The sequence below is a fragment of the Ceratotherium simum genome, chromosome 1 (assembly GCF_057802395.1).
Source record: "Ceratotherium simum simum isolate JZ-2026a chromosome 1, ASM5780239v1, whole genome shotgun sequence".
Classification (NCBI taxonomy): Eukaryota; Metazoa; Chordata; class Mammalia; order Perissodactyla; family Rhinocerotidae; genus Ceratotherium; species Ceratotherium simum.
Genome location: NC_141900.1, coordinates 17227470 through 17253220, shown reverse-complemented (window position 1 = coordinate 17253220; position 25751 = coordinate 17227470). Strand labels below are relative to the sequence as shown.

The 25751-nt window shown below is 38.0% G+C and overlaps 1 protein-coding gene across 1 annotated transcript in view; it reads right to left on the bottom strand.

The window, feature by feature from the left end:
• Positions 1-19527, bottom strand: part of PNPLA8 (patatin like domain 8, phospholipase A2) — a 45327-nt gene extending 25800 nt beyond the window's left edge. Inside the window, exons 1-4 of the mRNA XM_004439271.3 lie at positions 19402-19527; positions 11335-12480; positions 11033-11182; positions 3467-3618 (exon numbers count right to left, since the gene is read on the bottom strand). Coding sequence (XP_004439328.1) covers positions 3467-3618; positions 11033-11182; positions 11335-12390 — 1358 coding nt within the window. The 5' untranslated portion in view covers positions 12391-12480; positions 19402-19527. The remainder of the gene's footprint in view (positions 1-3466; positions 3619-11032; positions 11183-11334; positions 12481-19401) is intronic.
• Between the last annotated feature and the right edge of the window lie 6224 nt (positions 19528-25751).

The following is a 25751-nucleotide window of genomic DNA, read 5'->3' as shown; positions in this document are numbered from 1 at the left end:
ATTTTTTTTTAAACACCTCAACTGTGGAAATACTTAAAACCTCCACTCACCAGTTCTGGGATGCCATATATTGGTTTCTTCTCTTATCAATGTAGTTGGTCACCTAAGCTTCTATACATTTTGTTTTATATATTTCACTAGTCATATTTTTAAGCTTTCTTTTATTTATTCACCTTTTAAAACTCAACAACCTTAGTACAATGCTCAGCATTAAGGACATACTAATTTACGCTGCTGACTGTTCATTTCTGGATCCTTGCCAAAGCAGCAAATGGCTTCGTACTGAATGTGAAAGATGAAATAGTCTAGGAGGTGTAGGCCAATTCAGTGTACATGTTAACACATGGACAATTCTTAATATTGGGAGAATATACAGAAAGAATGAAATGTTCTAATCCCAATACAAGGTGTGAGGCAGAGAAGTCCTGGAACACAATGGCAGTCAGGCACCACAAAACAAAATTTTGAGTGTCAAATTGTGCTATGATACTGCTAACAGAAAGTCACTAGAAAATACCATAAGATTAAAGTAGAAAACTAAAGATGCTGATTTTTTTTTAATTGCAAGAAGTAATGTGGATGTGAAGAAAGGTAAAAAGAGAGATACATTATGAATTCAAGGCAAGACATGCAGAATTAAAGATAACGCTGGATAAAATATATTTAATAATGTAACCTCTATTATCTTATAAAAGTGAAATACAACATGCACATATATTCACACAGAAAAAAGATTTGAAGAAAGAAATCAAAATATTAAAAATAATCTTGGAGTTGTGAGCTATAATTTTTATGTTTTTCTTTATATTTTTCTTTTTTTTTTCCCTCCCAAGTTTTACTTAAGTAATCAGGAAAAACTATTTAAAAATGCTATATTTATAAATTAATTCAGGATAAATTTAAAAATAAATATGATTGCCAGGTTGATTCTATATGCCTGACAATGTACTAGGCTCTCTCACACAGACAAAATAAAAGCTATGGGTTCTTTTTCTTTCAAGCCCTCATATCTCACTCCTTTCAACACAAATTTTCCATTCTAGCTGCTTTCTCATATTCCCCCAAACCAAGGTTTCTCAACAGGAGCACCACTGACATTGTGGGCCAGATAATTCTTTGTTGTAGGTGGCTATCCCATGCCTCGTAGAATATTTAGCAGCAATTGTCCTCTTCTCACTGGATGCAAGTGGCAGACCCCCAGTTGTGAGAACCAAAAATGTCTCCAGACACTAACAAATGTCCTCTGGGGGCAAAACTGCCTCCAGTAGAGAATCACAGATCTAAACCTACCTGCATCCTAACCCACTTCTAGATTCCACCAAATATCTTCACTCCGCTTTCCTCCCTGTGTGACTAATCAAACTCTTATTCTATAAAATCAAATAACTATGGTCAAAAACCTCTTTTCATCATACCTCCCTCACTCCAAACAGATATCTGCATGTCCTTTAACGTTCTTCTTTCAGAGCTCTACTCAAATGCTACTTCATCAAAAAGAAGTCATAGTCACGATCACTCTTTAAAATAGCACTGTTACTCTCCATCTTCTTATTTTGCTTTATTTTTCTTCATAGCACCCATTACTACTCATTAATATATTTTTGTTTTTCTATTTGTTGTCTCTTTCCTCCTCTAGAATGCAAGCACCATGAAGACTTGGATTTTGTCTGTTTTGCTTACTGAGTGACCCCAAGATCTAAATCAGTGTTTAGAACACAGAAGGCATTCAATCAATACTTGTTAGTTGACTCAATGAATAACACCATCCCTCTCAACTCCCCTGAACTTAACGGCAGAGAGGACTGGCTTCTTCCTGCTCCTCAGTGAAATTCCTTCCTCATTTAACTGCCACTTGACCTGCTTCTCATCACTTGGAACAAATTCTATAAACTAGAATGATTCTCTCCAATTCATTACCACTTTATCTATCACGTGAATTATGTTCACCTTCTTGGATTATTTCACTTCCCTAAGAAACATCCAAAAGATCTTCTAAGACTTTTCTTTCCTCAATTAATTCCATCTTCTTTTGTCAACTGAGCACTTCTATATGGATATATGAAACCTTATACTCAACATGTCCAAAACAGAACTGTCTTTCCTCAATACCAACCACCCCCTCCCCTATCCCTGCAATTCTGTCCCAGTCACAGAGTTTACACTTAAGAGTGATCTCAACCTATTTCTACTATATCCAGTCCTTTTTTTTCAAAATTTTCTTGCATATTTTTCCTTCCTCCTGCTTCCCACTGCCACCATCTGAGGTTAATATTTATTGTCCTCTGCCTAGATTATTAAATAGCCTCCTTCTCTCATCACTCACTCCTTCCTTCACATTGGTGTCAAAATTTACAAGATTTGCCTGACATACCAGACTGTAGAATTTAACAAAAAAATAGGGGTAGTACTTGAACATACAGAAGAGTGGTTGGTAAGGCAGGTATACCAGGGAGTGAAATCAGAGAGGTAAATTAAAGCTAAGAACAACAGGCAGGGCATGTACTATGAATCTAAGACATAACAGTAAAGATGGCAGAGAACTGAAACCCAAGCTAGAAAATATGGAGACAAAGGTTCGTAAAACCAAGCCGAAGAATCTAACCAACAAGTAGTAAGGAACTAGACAAAGACAGGATAAGAAGCATGGATGGATTGCCAGTAGTAAGAATAGAGCTTGATGGTGAAATTATCACATTCTGAACTAAGAATGCATAAAATATTTCATGTGTCACACCAGAATTGGCATTTGCAAGATGTAGGCAGTCAGGAAGTTACTGATATGGACTCCTTTTATACTTTATTAAGTGACTAGTTGACTGATACATATGGGTAAGATAAATATAATTTAAAAAAGCTAACATTATAAAACATTGCCAAGATTTTAAGATCATGATGAACTGTCCTAAACTACCAAAAATGTCTGAAAAGACCAAACTAAAATATAAATATTCAGACAAATTAAAATAAAAGGAAATTTAAGTATACATTAAAGAAGCTTTTAGATTGATAAAGTAGTAAATTAAGAAAAACTATTTCATGTTTTCTCTAAAAATTTTGATTTTAAAATAATATAATTATACCAAATCAGTTAAAAAAATTCCTAAGGCTGAATTGGATCTATAGTTTTTTGTTTTTTTTTTTTGTGAGGAAGATCAGCCCTGAGCTAATATCCATGCTAATCCTCCTCTTTTTTTTGCTGAGGAAGACCGGCTCTGAGCTAACATTCATCGCCAATCCTCCTCCTTTTTCTCCGCAAAGCCCCAGTAGATAGTTGTATGTCATAGTTGCACATCCTTCTAGTTGTTGTATGTGGCATGCGGCCTCAGCATGGCCGGGGAAGCGGGGTGTCGGTGCACGCCCGGGATCTGAACCCGGGCTGCCAGTAGCGGAGCGCGAGCACTTAACCGCTAAGCCACGGGGCTGGCCCTGGATCTATAGTTTTAAAAAATCATTTCTCTAGCCTTACCTTGTTCCTCCACCATCAATTGTGAGAATTCGGATTCCTCTTCCTTTCACTGGATCCACATAGCCAATTAAAGCCAAAATTTCTCTAACTGCAGCCTGAAGAGTTTCATCCTTAATTTGTCGCAATCGTAATAAATATGGAATAATTTTTTCCTAAATTGAGAGAAAAGATATTTTGTTGCTTTTGTCAAATCAAGAGTGAAAACGTACAATTTTTAACCAACACATATATAGATCATCACACATAATCAAGGTGTCAGTGTTTATTACTTTCTCAGTAATCTTAAATAATAGATTGGTTTTTGATATATTAATGTCAATATTTAGAATATATTTGTCCTAATATCTACGTCAAAAATTAACCTCTATCCAAATATTTTCTTTAAAATACAATGCTTGACAACTAAAGAAAACATAATTTGCTTTGAACAAATTTACAAAGTATTAATTGTTACAACAAAAGGTTAACATTATAAATTTTATACAATGTTTTGTCCAAATCCTAAAGAAGATGAAACTGCTTCACAGTAATTACTGGAAATTAAACCTGTTATTAAAAGAAAAAATAAACCATCTCATGTACATTACAGATGGGATACAAGGGTAGCTCATAGTGAAATATGAACAAATGTTAATTAATAAGTAAAACTAACATAGAAGGCAAAAGCTGACCATTACAATTAAATAATTAGTTTAAACAAATCTAGATTCAAGATTCTAAGCACTCAACTTCATATTGTTAATCAGAAGCAAGAGCTTAAATCCTAGGGTTCTATGTTGAGTTTATTGAAGATTCTCTACGTTCTGAACACAGAAGCACCTTATCTGGTCAGTACCCCAGGTTTAAGGGAACAGTTGCGTGGCAGCTATACTTGGGCTGTGTAACCTTCAGTAAATCAAATAATTTCCCAATGTATTATTCATTTTGTTTCTTTTTCATGATAAATCAAATCTGAAATACTATTGTTCTAAATTCTTTTTCAATTTTTTTCTTTTTTTTGGCCCTGCTAGTATTAACCTCCAAGGCCCCACTAGAGGAAATTCAACAACGGCGGAAGACGGAAATGAAAATGTTCATTTCTTGTTAGGATAGTACAGTCTTTTTCCAAGAACAACTAGAAAACTTTGATAAAATACAAAAGAAGTGCCAACTGTTTAAAAGCATCAGAGAGCTACTGAAGCAATGAGGATACGAGGGGCTAAGAATCTGGAGAGGGGATAATTGCTAGGAAGTGAGCTCATAAACTACAGCTTTTCCTCCCTTGAGGCATTTGCTGATTTGGGGAAAAAAAGAACTGAGATACTGGGCTTGGTTCAGACAGAGAGCCATAAATGGAGGAAGAGAAACCAGCTGAGCATTTAGAGCCTCACGAGTTTGGAGCCACAAAACTGAAGACTTGAGGAGCCTCAGTCACATGACTGAATTCACCTCAAGACATTTGGTGGATTCTTAATGTAGTGTGGGAGATTAAAAAGCTAAGCTGAAAAACTCTGAAAATGAGAGTGAAGTTTTCTATATTCTTGACACTTTAGGGCTCAAAGGAGCAGTGATGAAAGCCCTGGAAGAATATGCCCTAAAAACAGGGTAAACTAGAGGTCTCAACAAATTGTAACCCAGCCTTGACCCAGCTCTGACCCTAAGTGAATTAAGGTTATCGGTGTCCCACTTTATATCTCAAGCAGAGGAATAAACAATCTCTGGAAAAAGAAATCATCTGATATAAGCTATATCCTACGCAATTTTTTAAAATTCACAATGTCCAGCATCCAGAAAAATTATATCGCACATGAAACCAGTACCAAACAATCAAAGACCAAGAGGTGATCCTGATATTAGAATTACCAGTAAAATATATTAAAATAAAAGTAAAAAAATAAAATTACCATCCCAAAACATCATATACCTAGGACTTAATTTTTAAAAATCTAATGAAAGATGTGCAAGACACCTACAATGCAAATTTTTAAAACAGTGAGTGCTCTGGTCTGAATATTTGTGTCTTCTCAAAATTCATATGTTGAAACTCTAACCCTCAAAGATTATAGTATTAGGAGGTGGAGCCTTTGGGATGTGCCTAGGTCATGAGGTGGAGCCCTCACGAACAGGATTAGTGCCTTTATAAAAGAGGCTCCAAAGAGATCCCTTGCCCCTTCCACCATGTGAGGTTAGAGTGAGAAGACAGCTGTTCATGAACCGGGAAGCAGGCTCTCACCAGATGCTGAATCTGCAGGTGCCTTGGTCTTGGACTTCCCAGCCTCCAGAACTGTGAGCAGTAAATTTCTGTTGTTTATAAGCCACCCAGTCTGTGGGATTTTGTTATATCAGCCCAAACAGAGTAAGACATTGAGGGAAAATAAAGATGGCCCAAATAAACGGAAGAATTTACCATATTCAAGGCTTGGGAGACTCAATATTGTAAAGACTCAATTCACCTCAAATTGCTCCATAGATTCAATGTAATCCCAGCATGATTTTCTTCTTCTTCTTTATTTTTTGATAGATAAGCTGATTCTAAAATTTATATGAAAATACAACATGCCAAGAAAACCTAAGCCAATATTAAGAGAGGAAGAACAAAGCTGGACAATTTACATTACAAGACATCAAACTTATTCTGAAGCTACAATAATCTAGGCAGTGTAGTATTGGAACAAGGATAAATAAATATACCAATGGAACAGAATACAGTGTCCAGAAACAGACCCATATATAATCATCTGATTTATGATGAAAGTCTTTTCAATAAATGGTGCTAAGTCAACTGGATATGTGTATATCTAAAAAAAATCAGGATTCCTACTTCATACCATACAACCAAATCTTTTCTAGATGAATAGTAGATATAAGTGTGAAAGGTAAAACAATAAAGTTTTAGAAGAAAACACAAGAGAATATCTTTATAATCTTAGGATAGGCAAAGATTTCTTAAACAGGACACAAAGTGCTAACCATAGAAAATATTTATAAATTGGACTATATTAAAATTAAGAATATACATTCGTCAAAAGCCATTAGAAAGAGTGAAAAGGTAACCTACATATATGAAAAGGCTTACATCCATAACATATAAAGAGATTCTCCAAATCAATAAGAAAAAGCTGGTCAACCCAATGGAAAAATGAGCAAGACCTGGAATAGGCGCTGGATAAGGCGCTGAACTTCACAGTTACCAAAGAAATACAGATTAAGCCACAATTTAATATCACTAGACATCCAACAAAATAGCTAAAATAAAAAAGAAATAATAATATACAGTGTTGGAGAGGAAGTAGAACAACCAGAAGGCTCATACAATTCTGGTTAAAGTGTAAACTGGTATAAGCACCTTGCAAAACCATTTGGCAGTATCTACTAAAGATGAAAATAGGCACATTCTATAACCAGGAATACTACTCTCGGGTATACACTCCCAACAAGTGAAGACATATGTTTTCCAAAAGATACATCCCAGAAGCGCTATTCCCAAATATTCCCAAAACCGGGAACTTTCCAAATGTCCATCAGCAATAAAATGGATAAATACATTGCACTATATTCATACCATAGACTACAGCACAATGAGAATGAATGCTCCACAACTACACCCAACAATATAGAAGATTCTCACAAATATAATGTTGAATGGGGAAAAATAAAAACACCAGACACAAAGAGCACATGCTGTATCATTCCATTTATATAACATGCAAAAAGAGGCACAACTAACCTACACTGCCAAAATCAGGAAATCTGGTCAATATTTTTGGAGATAGTGACTGGAAGGGGACATAAAGAGGCTTTGGAGTGCTGGTAACATTCTGTTTCTTATACTGGATGGTGGTTATATAGATGTGTTCAATTTCTGAAAATTCATGGAGCTGTATACTAATGATACGTATGCTTTTCTGTACATGAAATTTTTATAAAAAGTTAAAAGACACATGAATCAGCTTGGAGGGGGCCCTACTAGTCAAAGTTGAGACAAATTTCAGCATGTAGGAAAAAGGGAGAAGAAAAAAAGATTATAAAAACACAATTTATGAAAAACTGTGAGTTCATAGTGATAGTAAAAAAAAAAAAAGAAAAGATGTCAAAAATTCACGTCACCATTGAGGCAGCTTGTAAAGCAACTCTTTACTTTGAAAACCCACGGCTAAGTAGAAAGAAATTAAGCATTTCTCTTGCTTTTCCTGTAAAACTGGTCTTTGAGAGTAACCAAATAGCTTTAGCTGGTGAAGGAAAGTTCTACTTTTACAGAAGAATGTCAATTATAATGCAGGAGTGAAAGAATTAGAAATTTATCATTCAGCAACCCTAATGAAATGACTAGTTCTGGAAATGATTTGGTTAATGGTTGATGGGATAATGGTTCTAGCCTAACAGTCTAATGACAAGATCAGACTGTCGTTTCCCTAATCTAGTGGTCAACCTTAGCATTACTAACGTTGTTCCACCAATTATGTGTATTCTGATAGGACGCAATATGAGGCACATGACAGCATTTACAATGCTCTAATAAGAAAATGTTGAACTCAATCAAGCCTTTATATTTAAATTCCAGTGTTCGGGAAATAAAAAGGAAAGAGAAATACATCAAATAACACCAATGAGGAGGAAGCCAGGTAAATCCAGAAAGTAAGCCATTCTACAAGATAACCAGTCTGGTCTCTTCAATTAGTCAGTTTTGAATATGTGGGTAAGAAAGGACTCTGCCATATTATAAATGACTTAGGGAAAATAATCAGATAAAACATATGGTCTAGACTGGACCCTCATTTGGATCCAATCAGTTATACGGAGAACATTTTCAAAATCAGGTGTAGGATGAGATGAAAATTTACAAAAAACAGCTTGTAAAACACTACATATAGAATGACTTTATTTTGGTGTATATATATGTATATATACGTATTCTGGAGGAATATTGAGGTAGACGTTACTAATGTTCAGCAATATCCAGTTTGCTTCCCCTTCCAAGCACACAAAGGCCGTACTTCTCAGCCCAATGTAATTGGGCAGGGTAAATAAGTTGTGAGGAGAAGAAACCTGTGACACTTTCTGGGGAAATACTCTCTCTCTTACCCTGCTATAGCAATCATAGAGAAAGCCTTATATTGAGATATAGAGAAGAAGATCAAAGTAGCTACCACATGGAGGTTCACTGTCCTGGAGAGTCACCTAAACCCACAGCTGACTTTGCATGAGCGACAAACTTCTGTGTTAAGATACTCAGATTTTGGTACTGTTTGTTATTAGAGCTTAACTCAGCTTAATTTGACTAATACATTACAATGGTAATTACCAATACATTACAATGGTAATCTCAGGGTAGTAGAAATATGCCATTTTTATTTTCTTATTTTTTTGCTTTTCTTTTTTTCTAATTTTCTACAATGTCCATGTGCTGCCTGTTAATTTAATAATAAAAGGTTACTTTTTTATTTTAAAAAATGGTGAAAGGAGACCACCTTCACGACCAGCAATGAAAAAAATCATCAAAGACAATTTCCTAGATGTGGCTGCCACAAATGCAGCACACAAAATACACACACACAAAAGAGGAAACTAACTTCTTTTAGGGCACTAGATATGAAAGACAATTCCTTAGATGTGGCCACCATAAATGTGGTACACACAGAAAAAAGTAAAACTCATATACATGTTTTATAACAAACAATTTTAGCATTTTTAAAAAGCTCAATTCCTGATAATAAAAAATTGAGTTGGGAAAGTCCACATGAGAGTGTACGTTCTAACATGTCGTAAGCAATTTACCAAGTTCAGTGTTTTTGAGATGCTTATTATTTAGCGGAAGGCTGAGAATTTTCTTCAGACTATGTAGATTTTCATTCATAACTGATCTAAATATACATTCCTATATCGCATTTCTCCTTGGTATTACAGGGTCCTTAGATTTGGGGTCAGTTAGGCAAACTTAAAAAGTCCTCCAAGTTTCTATTAGCAAGACTATTCATAATAGACTAAAACTGAAAACTACCCAGAAATCCGTCAACAGTACAATGAATACATAGTGATACATTCACACCATGGAATACAAAAGCAGCAAGAACGAATCATCTACAACTACCCATGACAATGTGAATGATTCCTACCAACATGCTGAGTGAAAGAAGCCAATCCCAGTAGTTCATATAATATATAAAAACAGGCAAAACTAATCTGTGATTCCTTTTTTGGGAGACTGTGACTGGAAGGTGGCATAACGGAAACTTCTGAAGTGCTGGTAAATTCTGTTCTTCATCTGGGTGCCGGTTACATGGATGTGTTCAGTTTGTGAAAATTCAACTTTATACTTACAACTGCATATGTATTAAACTTCAATAAAACATTTTTTAAAAGTTCTTTAGAGTATGCTATTCTGTTTTAGGTCTCTGCTTTCAGTATATCACTGAAATATTAAATGGACTTAAAAGCATATCTATATTTGAAAAATTTATCTTTTAGGTAAGAGATTACATATATAGGAAAGATAATCCAAAATTTTTTTTTTTTTTAATTTTTTTTTAATTTATTTAATTTTCCCCCAAAGCCCCAGTAGATAGTTGTATGTCATAGCTGCACATCCTTCTAGTTGCTGCATGTGGGACGCGGCCTCAGCATGGCCGGAGAAGCGGCGCGTCAGTGCGCGCCCGGGATCCGAACCCGGGCCGCCAGCAGCGGAGCGCCTGCACTCAACCGCCAAGCCACGGGGCTGGCCCCCAAAATTTTATGAACATGAAATTCTAAAGTTTAGCTATTATAATGTATGCATTATACAATACAAAACTACAGCAGGGTACATTACTTAAAGAGATATTTTTCAGCAAGATGGTTGTCAAAAGTTGAATAAATGTGAACTAAGTTAACTCACAATTTTCTGAATGGCAAGTTAAAAATAAGCACTAACAGATCTCTAATGAAATGCTAACATCGTTTATATTCATTATATGATATTTTCAAATTATTCATTAAATATTACAAATAATTTTAGTACAGATGTAAAGAGACTCAACTACATCATTCATATGTTATAGTATTTTTCTGAAAAGTCTATTTAAAATGAGTCTAAAATATCTTCACTATTTTAAATCTGAAAAAACTGAGCCAAAGAAAAGCTATTCTATTAATATGATCACCAATTCAATTATCAATAAGGTCATTAAAATTTTTATACTTTCAAATACAAAAAGATCATGAAATAAAAATTAGCAATAGTTTCACTTATGAATTTATATAAAAGAGTAGATCCATAGTATAAATATCTACTTTGCATTTAAGAAAAACTTTGCAGTTATCAGGCAGTTCAACTAATATACTGAGATTTATCTTCTATTTTAAAATGTTTAATCTCAAAGCATAGATATTCATACTAACAGCATAATTTATATCACAGAATAAAAGGAAGTATTTAGCATAACGTGTATCATAAAATAAATGGGGCAATTACTGAATACATAACATTACATGTATGACAAAAACCACAAAAATATTTAAATAAAAAAATGAAAGGCATTGCCTTTTCCATTTTAGAAGGTTTACTATTATTTTTATTCCAAGACAAAAGCAGAGTAAATAAATCAGAATTACCTTGACAGCCACTCCTTTTCCTTCAGGAAATTCTAGAAGATGAAAAGTCAGTTCTTCAACCCTATTAACGCAGAGCTTTGGGTCGGTTGTTCTTCTCAGCGCCTGAACTAATGCCCGGGTTCTGTTATCAATACTCACTCTCGCAATAATCTACAAAGACATATTAAAATATACATGATTAGAATATGAAATTCCTCTAGTAATACCAACAAACGATTAAAGTTTCTTAGGTCCTGTTAGAAAACGAAACTTATAAATTCGACAAAAATTAAAACTTAAAAGCACACTAAATAACAACTTGCCTTTTCTCGTTGAAGAGATAAACGCTTTTTCTCCTCTGCATTTCTGTCTTTGCTGACAGCCTGCTCAGCTTTAACAGCCTCTTCCTGTTCTTCTGACTGACTCTTTGAATCATACTTTAACTTGGGGACGAGTCCACCAATATAACCACCTACTAAAGCTTGTACACCTTCAGTGGGACGAGCAAGAAAGTTAGCAATACTTTGTTTAGTAGAAACCGGAAGAACCTCAGGTGTCCCACTGGGACTTGTTGGCTTGTCCACAGTATATAAAGAAGATTCTGAGTCTAGCTTCTCATCAGTCAGGACGCCAGGATCTGGAGAACTGGATTTCTCTTCTTCAACCTTTTTATTTTCAAGTTCTGAGTTGTCCTGGAAAGGTTTATTTTCCTTTTTTGGAGACATTTTTTCCTCACGTTTGAAGTATGAATTAATATGATTTGATAAAAAGTAGAATGACGCTCCAAATTTTGTGGTTATACTATTTGTGTAAAGGCTTTGTTTATCTAGATCTTCGTCTTTATCTATAATGTGATTTTTCTTTTCTGGAAAAGAACTCTTTTCTGCTGATTTGTCACTATATTTTTTCAAAGATTTGATGGTTTGTTTAATGTTTTTCTGTTTTAACCAGACACTATCCAATACTTTTCTTAATATCCAAGAACTTGGCTTGAATTGAGCTAAACGTGAGATCATTTCATTCTGATTACCAAAAACAGCCTTTGAAACAGAGTTCAAAGTACTTTTAATACGGGACATACGAATGCTCACTTTTGTGAGTCCCTTGGGAGCAGAAGTGCTAAGTTTCAAAATTCCAATATGTAAACCATGGTTGCTTGGAGAGTAACTGTGCCTACTACAAAAATGTGCTTCACTTTTGGTCCATTTACATCTTATTTTGCTTGTATGAAAACCTCTTTGTAGACTGATGTGGCTTATCCTCCAGTAATGTTTAGGTGAGCACAAGAAATGCAGTTGCTCGCTTCTCTGCTTCCCACAAAGATTTCTTGCATTACTAAGGAGGTAAATATATATATCTATAGTCAAATTAACAGACATAACTTAAAAATCATTTATTTTCTATATGTTATGACTCTCACTTCATTCCTCAATGCTTCATTTAAGAAATGCCATAATTCATGGTCTTACCTGAAATGGTAAGAAAAAAAAATTAGAATTCAAGATAAAATTGAAATTGGGTATTAGATAAAATACATTACTACTTGAACTAAACTCAACAACTTGTCTCAAAAGACGAATAATAAATTTCTATTATGGCTGATATAGATTTCACTTTTAGGCTAACAGAAAATAATCCATCTTTTGGTACAGAACTCACTGAAAAAAGAAAGTGAGTAGTAGGATGCTTCATGAGAACTAATTTAGGGAAGCTACTCAAGAGATAAGTTTTCCTACAATACATAACCGAATATGCATTTTAGATACGATGGTGTTTTTCTTCCTTATTGTAAAAGTCTTGACTAGTTTATGTGACACCAGACTTTAAGTTCTTTGAAGACGAGAGTCAGGTCTTACACTTCATTCACTGCAAACCATTTACAGAATATTTAATCTATACCAAACATGGTGCTAGATGTGGAGACCACAAAGACAAACAGGATACTAGGGAACTTTCAGTCTCAGACCTAGAGAGAGCCATGTAAAGAAGATTTCACTATCTACTAGTAACAAGTGCTTATTAAATCAGAGAAGTCAGACTAGAAGAAGCTACGTGCAACATTTAACAGACAGGGTGCTCATAACCACCATATAAAAAGAACACATACAAATAAGAAAGCAAAGATTTTAACCCAACAGAAAAATAGGCAAATGACATAAACAGGCCAGTCACAGAAGAATAAATATAGTAAAATTATGAAAATATCCTTCACCACGTCAAACAAAAATGCCGATTAAAACAGGTATTTTGTTCTTTCAATTGGTAAAAATGTAAATGATTGATAATATCCAGTATTGATAATGGGCTGGGGAAATGGGACACAGATGGCTATTTGACAGTGTCTAATGAAATTTTAAATGCTATCTATCAAAATTTTAAAGGCACATATTCTTTGATCAGCAATTCCATTATTAAGAATTTATCCTACAGAAATACTTGCATAAGAGTGCAAAGGTATATACACACATTCCCTGCCTCACTGCTTGAAATAACGAAACACTAAAAAACAACTCTACATCTTCTAGCAAGGGATGGTTAAATAAATTATAGTACATACATTCAATGGAATAAGTTACCATATAACATACATAGCAGTTAAACTAGCAGAACTGGATGATCTGCAGACATATCCTTTACACACAGCACAGTGAAAAAGGCAGGCTGAAATATTATATGTACTATACACCCATGAAGATACACAGACGTCAATATGTAGATATTATATAATAGAAGAAAACAAAAGTATATATGCAGTTTAAATCTGTGGCTACACACACACACATACAAAGAGACAGATTCTGAAAGGATAAGAGCTGGCTTATTTATTACTGTGAACTGAGGAATGGGATCAAAGAAGAACGAGGAAAAGAACTTTTACTTTTTACTTTTGTATTGTGAATTATTTACAATGAGCAGGTATTACTTTTGTAATTAGAAAAAGCAAACAGTTTAAACAGATGGTGCCAGATGAATGGAAGACACAAGGTGAGAGTAGATATCCGGATGAATCCAAAATGAGATGTTAAAAACTGGTCAAAGTTATGGGGCCGGCCTGGTGGTATAGTGGTTAAGTTCACGCACTCTGCTTTGGCAGCCCGGGGTTTGCAGGTTCGGATCCTGGGGGCGCGGACACGCACACCGCTCGTCAAGCCATCCAGTGGCGGCGTCCCACAGACAAAGTAGGGGAAGACGGACACAGATGTTAGCTCAGGGACCAGATTCCTCAAGCAAAAAGAGGAAGATAGGCAACAGGGGTTAGCTCACGGCCTATCTTCCTCACAAAAAAAAAACTGGGCAAAGTTAAAAAGGAATTCATCACATGGTAAAGATAAGAGGGGAAGGAGAGAATTCTAGATAATGGAAAAAAAGAAACACAAGCAAACACAAAAAAGCATTTAAGAAAGCAAATGTATCTGTCTTCCTGGCTCTTCTGAACTCCTCACGACTTGCAGTCAACGTAATGAGCTGAATTAACGTAAAAGCCCCACAATCCCCAACAAAGGAATACTTGATAAAACACAATTAAAGTACTTGTGAATAAAAAGCCATACTCAAAACCAATAACGGACTCCTGCAACTCAACAAAAAAAATCAAATAACCCAATTAAAAAATGACCACAGGAGGGGCTGGCCCGGTGGCCTAGTGGTTAAGTTTGCATGCTCCGCTTTGGCCGGCCACCCAGGGTTCGCACGTTCGGATGCCGGGCACAGACCTACGCACCGCTTATCAGGCCATGCTGTGGCAGGCGTCTCATATAAAGTAGAGGAAGATGGGCACGGATGTTAGCCCAGGGTCAGTCTTCCTCAGCAAAAAGAGGAGGATTGGCAACAGATGTTACCTCGGGGCTAATCTCCCTCACCAAAGGGCAAAGGACTTGAATAGACATTTCTCCAAAGATGATATATATATAAATGGTTAACAAGCATATGAAAAGATGCTCAACATCACTGATCATCTGAGAAATGCAAATCAAAACCAAATGAGGTATCACCTCACACTCATCAGTATGGCTATTATCAAAAAAACAGAAAATAACAAGTGTTGACAGAGATGTGGAGAAGCTGGAACCCCTGAGCACTGTTAGTGGGACTGTAAAATGGCAGAGCCACTATGGAAAACAGTATGGTGGTTCCTCAAAATATTAAAAATAGAACTACCATATGATCCAGCAATCCTACTTCTGAGTATACAGCCAAAGGAATTGAAAGCAGGGTCCCAAAGAGCTATTTGCACACTTATGTTCACAACAGCACTAGTCACAAAAGCAGACGTGGAAACAACCCCAATGTCCATGACAGATGAAGAGATAAACAAAATGTGGTACATATGCACAATGGAATATTATGCAGCCTTAAAAAGGAAGGGAATCCTTTCATATGCTACAACATGGATGAACCTTGAGGACATTATTTTAAGTGAAATAAGCCAGTCACAAAAGGGCAAATACTGTATGATTCCACTTATAGGAGGTACCTAGTGTAGTTAAATTCATAGATATAGAAAGCAGAATGGGGGTTACAAGAGGTTGGAGAATGGGGCAAAGAAGAGTTGTTGTCTAATGGTTACAGAATTTCAGTTCTGCAAGATAAACAGTACAGGAGATCTATTTTACAACAATGTAAATTGTACTTAATGCTACTGAACTATACACTTAAAAATGGTTTAAGATGGTAAATTTTATGTTTTTTACCACAATAAAAAAATTTAAAAAAAAAACAGTGGGAAATCCACAGTTGAAGAGGAATCACAGGCCTGGATCTGCAGTCACATTACCTTGATGGTGCAGACACCAAGCAAATGAAAACTAGTCTGAGCCGGTCAACCCCATGGGGCCTCAGCAGAGTACAGTGAACTGCCATGTAAGGACTCTTCCAAAGTTCAGGGCATGTGGGACTCCCACACTAAGCAACCACCACTGAAGATCACCTCACACAGACTACAATACACGCAAGGAAATGAACCACCACAAGAGAATACCAGAAAATACAGCCAACCGGAAAATGCGTAACCAAGATTTAGAAATAATAGGAAAAAATTAAGTAGGTTAAAAATGTTCAATGATATAACAGAAGGAACAAAAATAAAGAGGCAAAAATAAAAACTTTACAGGGAACAGGAAGAGCAAAATGTCAGAAATAAAAACTGCAGCTGCATGCTAGTCACTGTGCACACCTATAATACAATGACAAGAATGGCTGAAAAGAAAGGAATGGGGACAACGACAGACCAGGCCTATAGCAATCAAAAGAAAGCAAAAAACACTTTAAGGCAAACAAGGCAAACGCATTAAATAAGGATAAAAAAGGGGCACTATATAATAGTAAAAGGAATAATCTATTTACTTAGTAAAACTCAGGCGGTCTTCTTGGCCTTGGAGAACAAGACAATCTATTAACAAATAAACAAATAACTAATATAATGTATAATATGAGGTCAAGAATGCCATGAAGAAAAATAAAGCAGGGGTTGGGGAGGAAGGGCACAGAGAGTGCTCTTGGAGTTGACGTGGTCAGAAGAACTGAGTTGACATTTTACTGGACACCTCAATGAAGTGAGGAAGCAAGTATCTGGGAAAAAAATCATTCAAGGCAGAGGAAAAAGAAACTAAGACTTTGGAGACAAGAATGAGCTTTATCTATTCAGGAATAGCAAGGACAATGTGGTTGAAGAGAAGTGAAAAATGGGAACAATGGAAGAGACGGGCCCAAGAGTCAAGCAGAAGACAGAGCTACATAAGCCTAGAGTACGGTAAGGGGTCTGCATTGTTTCTCTGCCATAAGATATAACCCTTGGGACGAATTATTAATACACCTAACAACTCGGCATTGCAACAGTATATCAAGCGAAAAAAAAAAGGGGAAAAATTACAGGAAGACTAGACAATTTCGTGATCATAATACTTTAATACACCTCTCTAGAAACTAAAATTGTCAAGTGAAAATTACTAAACACAGAGAGCTCTCAACAAAATCAACAAGCTTTATTTAACTGCCCCCAAATCACAACGCTAGTAAATGTACATAAGAGTTTTGAGAGTAAATTCAGCTGGAACAAAAGTTAGGTTGGAAAAAGATGAAGAGAAGAATGTAAAGTGGGAGGTGCCATCATCAGCTGAGAAAAGAGCAAGGAGACTAGACTACCTATTCATTGGGTAGTATAAACACAATGGGGTATAAACAGAATAGAGAGGCTTAGACGAACCGCTAGGGAATGGAATTGAGTTTTAACTAGAGGAAATAAGGGAATTGCTAGGTGGAGGCTCAGCTGAGGATGGAAAGAAGGAATGTATAGAGGACTTCACTTAGTTATTGCAATAATGCAGGTATAAGGTGACAAGAGTTTGAATTAAGGTAACAGTACTATAATGGAGAAGAGGGTTACTCTGAGCCACACTGAAAATGGGGAAACAACAAAACGCAGGACTTGGTGACAGGGAAGAATGGGGTAAGCAGAGGGAGGTGTCAAGACAACTTAAGGGTTTTTAATCAGAGTCACAGGGAGAATGCCATTTGAGAATATGAGATAACTGGGAAGGGGGCCAATTTAATATGAAAGAAAAATCTCTTGGATGTACAGAATGAAGTAACAGTGGGACATTCAAATGGAGATATACTATAGAAACAAAGGCTGTGGATTTCTGTTTGGAGTTATCAGCACAGTGACAGCTGAAACCATAAGACTCGATTTACCAAAGAAAGGTTGATAGTAATTCTTGAGCATTTTGGGATCATAGAAGCTGATAAAAGCTCCTCTTCCTTGAAAAATGTTTTTTTGCACACATACACTATATTTTCCATGACATTTCAGGATATTCATGGGCCTACTAAAGTATTCTTTGGGTTTCAAATTTTAAAACTCTGGTTTAGAGAGAACAAGAGTAGAGCCTTGACTGCCATCCAGTTAGGAAGAGTAAGTCTTCCAAGGAAACAAAAAAGCACAGAAGAAAAGCTACCCTGAAAAAATCGGGCAATGGAAACCAATACAAAAGCAAGTTCTAAAAAGTAATGGATAATGAACAAAGTCAAATATAAGACACCAGAGTGAAAGATTAGGACTAAGACATGACAGATAAGAAGGTGTCTAGGGCTAAGAGTTCTAACACTGACATTTTCACAAATATATGTTCCACAAGTGAGGCAACATGTACCCTTCAGCACAATTTCTGTCATTACTGAGCCAAAAAACAACTCCAAGTACAAGCTGTACTTGATCCACTTTGCACGTGAAGCAAGTAAACATATAAACTAGTGAAACTGATCTTTTCATTTAACACGACTCCTTAAAAGGACACTATTTTCAAGATTTTAATTTAGATCTGATATAGAAATAGAAAAACAAGATCAACATTAAAAAAGTTTGATTAATAAAAACTATGAAATAAGAACATGTTCTTATATGGAAAGCACAACTAACCTGCACAAGCCACTTAACAAAATAACTACAACGGGTTTGAAACCTGTCTCATAAGAGGCATAAACTCTCAGTTCACAGTTTAATATGCTTTTTTAAAATTCTCAGATTCTTAAATTCTTAATATTTCACTGTTTTAACAACAGCATTTTCTCGATACACTGAAACATAACGTTGTCATTCTTGAAATCTCAACAATTAGGACTGTAGAACCAGGATGCAACTGTTACTGGAAGTAAAAACACTATTTTAAACAGGATTATATGATAGCCCCTTATGCCACATCTCTTCTAAGCTTCTCCTGAGTCACCACTTTTCTTTACAGTCATCATTGTATTAGGCGTAGAAACCAGCTTCCTCCCAGCATGACGATAAAATGACAACTACGGGAAACACCGCAACACGATTCATACAACTTCACCTTTTCAAAAGCGCACACCTGAATCCGCTTAAGCAACAGCAGTCAGGGATAGAGTCAAATGTGGGTGGGGTTAAAAAAGAAACCGCTGATAAATAAAAATACCAAGCGGCAGAATCATCCGGGGCACACTGACAGTCGAGAATGATATAGCACGGGGAAACTGTTTAGACAGTCCCCGGAGAACTGCTAGAGAACCCCAGAGCCCAGGGGCAGCCCGACTCGGGGTAACACGGCTGGGAGTCGCGGGGAGGGTCAGGAAGCGCGGGGCGGGACCAGAGAAACCAAAACAGCGTGCGCGTCCGGGCCAGCGAAACCCACCGGGGCGGGGAGCCGACCGCGCACCAATCAGCCCAGGGCCCGCGGGCTCCTTCCGGTGCCTCGCCGCCTCTTGGAGACTAGGTCCTGGGACTTCCTCGAGGCCGGGCGTCTCCCCGCCCTCTTCCTCTGGAAGTGTCCTCCGAGGGGAGATAAGAAGACCCGGAGGGCCGACAAGTGCCCGGGGCGACCAGGCTGCCCTCTTCCTTATCGTCCCGCCTCCGTCCCCCAGCGGCCACTTACCGGGGTGCAGGCCGCAACTACATCGGCGGCAGCGGCGACGCGCCTCTTCCCGGCCTTGATGTCCACTGGGGCCGGCCAGCATCAGCTGAGCTTCCAACACAAACAAGCGCAGCCGCCCGAACGCCCCCCCGCCCCACTCCAGCTCCGTCCCGCCCCAGCGGAAGTGACGCACGCGACGCGCCTACCCGCCTGCCCCCGAGGATCTCAGCTTCGCCCAGGCCTCTCCCTCCCTCCCTGTCAGTCGCGGCACCTCACCGAGACACGCGCAATAGGACATGACTGAGCGCGAGGCCGGGCGTGCGTGCGTGCGTGCGTGCACGCGCCTGCCTGAGCCCGGAGAGGCGGGGCTTGGTGGCGGCCGAGCGGACTTTGCTCCGTGTGCTTGCTTGTGCACCTCCATCCCCTGTCACCTGAGCGGATCCACCATATCCACGTCCCTGAAGGCCCTGTCCCTTGCGTCCGGTCCTCGGAGCTGAGGGCTGCGTTACCAGCCGCCCAGAGGGTGGTCAGCAGCGTGCTCCGGGGTCCCTACTCCTCTGCTGTCACCTTTCCCAGGCATAGGCGCTGGACTCAATATCCCCAAAAGCGCTGTCACATCTACTATCGTATTGGAAGTTAGCCTGTGAAGTTAGCATATACTGCCTCACGAAAGGTCCCACACTTAGCACATTTTTCGAATTCCGACCTTTTATGTATACCAGGTGAGCAAACTACAGACTTAGGGCAAACCTGGCCCACCACCTGTTTTTGTACATCTGTGAGCTAAGAATGGTTTTTACATTCTGAACGGTTAAAAATATAAAAAGAAAGTGCCCGCCTGCTGGCGCAGTGGTTAAGTTCGCGCGCTCAGCCCAGGGGCCCCGGGTTCGCATCCTTGGCGCAGACTGATGCTCCACTCATCAAGCCATGCTGTAGCGGCCTCCCATATACAAAATAGAGGAAGATGGGCACAGATGTTGGCTCAGAGCCAGTCTTTCTCACCATAAAGAATGTTTTGGGACACATGACAATGACATGAAATTCAAATTTCAGTGTCCATTAAAAAAAAAAATCTTACTAGGACACAGCCTTGCCCATTCCTTTACATGTCAGGCAGCTTTTATGCCACAACAGCTTCCTTTAATTAAGTTGAGGTTAGGAAAGATAGAAAAGTAGTCTTTACTAGTACTCAACCTCAAAGAATACCAAGACTGTCAGACTCTTACCTCTAGGCTCCCATCTCTCTCATGAGTGTTAATGCTTTAGCCTCTTGTAAGATTATTGTAAAGTCTTTAAGGAAGGAATTATTTGAGCTACCAAACGTAGTGGGTGTTAGATTGATACTATTTTCTTTTTTTTTTATTAAGGTGAGGAAGCCAGCTTGCTTGGCGCACAAATGGCTGGATTGTGTACATCATAATGCATGGTAAACCCCTGTAGTGCATAATCCAGATATGTTATTTAGCTATATGATAGATCAGAGATGTATGCATAAATTAAGAGGTGTACGGGAGTAACTTTAGTTCTGGGGAAATGTTTCTTCCTATTTTTAAAGAAAAAATTATTCTTACACTTGTTAAAATGATAAGGAAGACTTTATTGAGGACTATTGCTGTAGGTGTCAAGACTATTGCAATAGGGGAGAGAGATTGGGCTCAACTATGAATACAACAAAGACAGCTGGAGATGTATAGCCAATGAGCAGAGTGAGAGGGGTCAGTGGATGGAAAAGTACTAAGAGGGGACATCAGAGGTAGGAGTTGTTCTTGCTAAACTGACTTAGAATTCTTGCTGAAGACAGACCAGTGTGATCAGATATCAAGGGTGAGTAGTGAGGATTTTGATCAGATATCAAGGGAGATCAGATATCAAGGGTGGGAGATTCTCTCTAAATTGACTTAGCAGGATTCTTGCTAAAACTGGACTTCGCTGGCCGAAGACAGGGCCCAGGCCAGAAGCCTAGGCAAGAAGAGGGCTCAGAGAAACCTAATTAAAGTTTGGTCAAGGAGGAAGTCTTTGTCAGCATCCATTCCTCCCTTGTTTCCCTTTATTCCCTAATTTAGTCAGACTTTATCAATTATCTAGATTTACCTCTCATGTCAGAAATTTGCAAATAACTCTCAAGTCCTCCTTCATCTTTTTTGCCCTTCCATTCCCTGGCTTGTCCACCCCCATACCATTAATGGTCATGAAGTCTGATGATTCTTACTGCAAAATCTCTTGAATCTTTCCACTGCTCTACATTGTCATTTCCACTGCTTTAGTTTAGGTTTTCATCCTTGCAACTCAAACTTATCTAAACTGTTTTTCCAGCCTATAATTAACCTCTGACTCAGAGCCATTCTCTTCTGTGCAGCCGAACTAATCTTTCTAAAGTGCAAGTCCAATCATGTGTTTTCCCTGATTAAAAGTGTTTGCTGGCGCTTCACCTCCATAGAATAAAATGAACGGCATGTTCTGGCCCTGCCGACCCTCCAGCCTTAATTTCACCACTTGCTCCTTGCTCTTTACCCGCCAGCCATTCCTATAGTTCCCCAAATACCTGTGCCGTCTTACTCTTCAGTGCCTTTGCTCACACCTCCTTCAAAGCCAGGAAAGCCTACAAAACTAAACATACTCGTACCACACAGTCCAGTAATCATGCTTCTTGGTATTTACCCAAAGGAGTTGGAAACTTATGTCGGCACAAATACCTACGCACAGATAATTATAGCAGCTTTATTCATAATTGCCAAAACTTGGAAGCAACCAAGATGTCGTTCAGTAGGTGAGTGGATAAGTAAACAGATACATCCAGACAATGGATTATTCAGCACTTAAAAGAAATGAGCTTCAAGCCATGAAAAGACGTGGAGGAACGTTAAATGCTTATTACTAAGTGAAAGAAACCAATCTGAAAAGTCCACATACTATATGATTCCAACTATATGACATTCTGTAAAAGACAAAACTATGGAGACAGTATAAAGGTCAGTGGTTGCTAGAAGTTGGGATGGGGAGTGGGGGAGGGATGTATATAGGCTGAGTGCAGAGTATTTTTAGAGCATTGAAAATACTCTGTATTATACTGTGATCGTGGATACATGTCACTATACATCTGTCCAAACCCATAGGATATACAACACCTGAGTGAACCCTAAGGTAAACTGTGGACTTTGGATGATAATGGTGTGTCAATGTAGGTTCATCACTTGTAACAAATGTACCACTCTAGTGGGGGATGTTGATAATGGGGAGGCTATGTATGTGTGGGGCCAGAGGGTATATGGGAAATCTCTGTACCTTCCTCTCAATTTTGCTGTGAACTTAAGACCTCTCTAAAAATAATTAAGTCTTCAAAAAGAAAATTAAAAGAAAAAAAAAAGGAAAGCCTTATCTTACTACTTCATAGAGCAAATCATTTCTTCCATGTGTGCTTGCTCTTCCTTGTGCCTTGGCTGCACAGTATTGTAATTTATTCGTTTACATGCCTATGAATTTCCTTTAGGCAAGGAGTACAATACAACTATATTTGTATCTTCTGGATATAGCATAAATACCCAGCAAATAGATTATCTAGAATTCTATGTTGAATTGATTTTTAATTTTATTCAGATTACTAATTAGTAAGTTAAAAAAGAAAAATAAAACCCATTCATGATTCTTATGATGTTAGAAAAAGTTTTAAGAGAATTTCAAACAAAATAAATTTAGTAGTGTGCAAAATAGGAGATTATCTTGTGTTTTTAATAGCAGACTAATAATATTTAATAGCCTTCAGGAGAATGTCATACTTGGAATAATGTTAAATACAGTTCAACCCTATATTCTGCTGCTGCTAGATAAAGTAGACATCCACACTGCTCCTGTATCACTTACTTGCTGTTCTCATTCCGTTTACAAGGTTTACTGATTATCTATTTTAGGCCTTTCCCTTCTCTAAATCCATAATCAACCCTATTGACCATTAAAGTCTGGCTCATAATACCTCTTCAAAGAACTTCTAGTCTCTTTATTGTTCAAACAAAACTAAATTCTGTAGCCAAAATAAATTTAGCCATATGGCTGTATGATATTTCTTCAAATCACCTAAGTGAGGGATATGTCAGAAAATGATCCTAGAAGAATAGTTACTGTGGTAGGCAGAATAATGGCCTCCTAAAAAATGTCCACGCGCTGATCCCTTGAACCTGTGAATATGTTATGTTACATGGCAAAAGGAACTTTGCAGATGTAATTACGGATACAGATTTTTTTTTTTTGAGGAAGATTGGCTCTGAGCTAACATCTGTTGCCAGTCTTCCTCCTTTGTTCTCCCCAAAGCCCCGGTAGGTAGTTGTATGTCATAGTTGTACATCCTTCTAGTTGCTCTACGTGGGACGTGGCCTCATCATGGCTTGATGAGCAGTGCATAGGTCTACACCCAGAATCCAAACCTGTGAACCCCCGGCTGCCAAAGCAGAGTGCATGAACTTAACTGCTGTGCCACCAGGCCACGCCCAGGGTACAGATTTTAAGAAAGGGAAAGTGTCTGGATTATCCAGGTAGGCCCAATCTAATCACATGAGCCCTTAAAAACAGAGAACTTTCTCAGGCTGGTGGCAGTAGAGATGTGGCAGAAGGGAAGCTGGAGAGATTCACAGGTGGTAGGAGTGGCAGAGAGAAAGGGGGGAAAATTTGACCAGGAATACATATGGCTTTAAAGAGCTAAGAGATTCCTGGCTTATAGCCAGCAAGGAAGTGGAGACCTCAGCCCTACAGCTGCAAGGAACTGAATTATGCCAACAACCTAAAAGACCTTTAAAAGCATTTTCTTCCCCAGAGCCTCCAGATAAAAGCTTAGGCCGGCTGACATCTTGATTTTGGCCCTGTGAGACGAGGAGCAGAGGAACCAGTCCACCCTACCTGGACTTCTGACCTACAGAAGTGTGACATAATAAATTTGAGTTGTTTTTAAGTCACTAAATATGTGATATTTTGTTTCAGCAACAATCAAAAATTAATACCTTTATATAGTCTGAAGACATGAAGGCAAAGACTTTATCTGTTCTAATCCTTAGCATCGGGGCCGGCCCGGTGGCGCAAGCGGTTAAGTGCGCGCGCTCCGCTGCGGCGGCCCGGGGTTCGCTGGTTCGGATCCCGGGCGCGCACCGACGCACTGCTTGGCAAGCCATGCTGTGGTGGTGTCCCATATAAAGTGGAGGAAGATGGGCACAGATGTTAGCCCAGGGCCGTCTTCCTCAGCAAAAAAAAGAGGAGGATTGGCGGATGTTAGCACAGGGCTGATCTCCTCACAAAAAAAAAATAAATAAAAAAAAAAAAAAAAAAAAAATAATAATCCTTAGCATCTAGGGCTGGCATTTTGTAGGTACTCAGTAGATATTTGATGAGTGCCTCTTGAATCAATTAGATTCATTGATTCAACAGTTATTTACTGAGCGCCTATCATGTGCATGACACCAAGCTATTTAGTAAAAAAATTGAGAAGGCTTCACGGAACTCATGGTATAAATTTAGGTAATTATACTACTAATAGAGCACTAATAGAGATATGCACCTGATATTACAAGGGCTCGGAGCAGGAATACCCGGCTCAGCCTGTGGAGTCAGGAAAGGCCTACTTAGGAGGGGACTTCTGAGCTGAGTTTTAAAAGATGAAGTTGTTAGCAAGACAGATGGCACTAGTGGAGGTCATAAGGGTGTGGAGAGAAGGGAGAGAACTTTACAGAGAGACTAGACATTGTGATCAAAGGCAGTGAAATAAGAAACAACACAGTTATTGAGTGCTCGCCATGATGCATGAAAGGAATTATGGTCTTTTCCATTCTCCTGCTCCTGGAAATGTGATATAAGAGTTGGGTGAGAGCTGAGGCTGAGCCTGAACTTGATCTTCTAGGTAATCAGAGCCATTGTCAGATTTTAAGGCAAAAGAGTAATATGATCAAATTTAAGTTTTAAGTAGATTCCTTTTGGCATCATGAGAGGGCAAGATTTGAAGGTGATGAGGAGGCCTGTTGTTATCTTGTGTTGTTTTCTTATGTAATCTATTAGTAAACTCGTTCTTTCTTCACTCTCCAAATTGCCTTCAAGAGTTTGTCTCTCTATGTCTGCAGTCTAGACTTCTCTATCAAGCTTTAGTCAGTTATCCAACTCCCTGCTGGGACATCCCCAGAGGAGTTAAACCAGTTGTATAAGGTAATTTTCTGGGTAAAGAAAGAATAGTTTTATTAATAAGCAAGTTGTATCCCAGATTTTAGCATAAGAGTAACACACACAAAATTAAAATCTTAAGGACACACATAATTATATTGTCTTAAACTTGCTTTTGAATCTGAGTTACATTTTACTTTTTACCTAATACTTTTGTAGTTTATTCCTTGTCTTAGTACTTA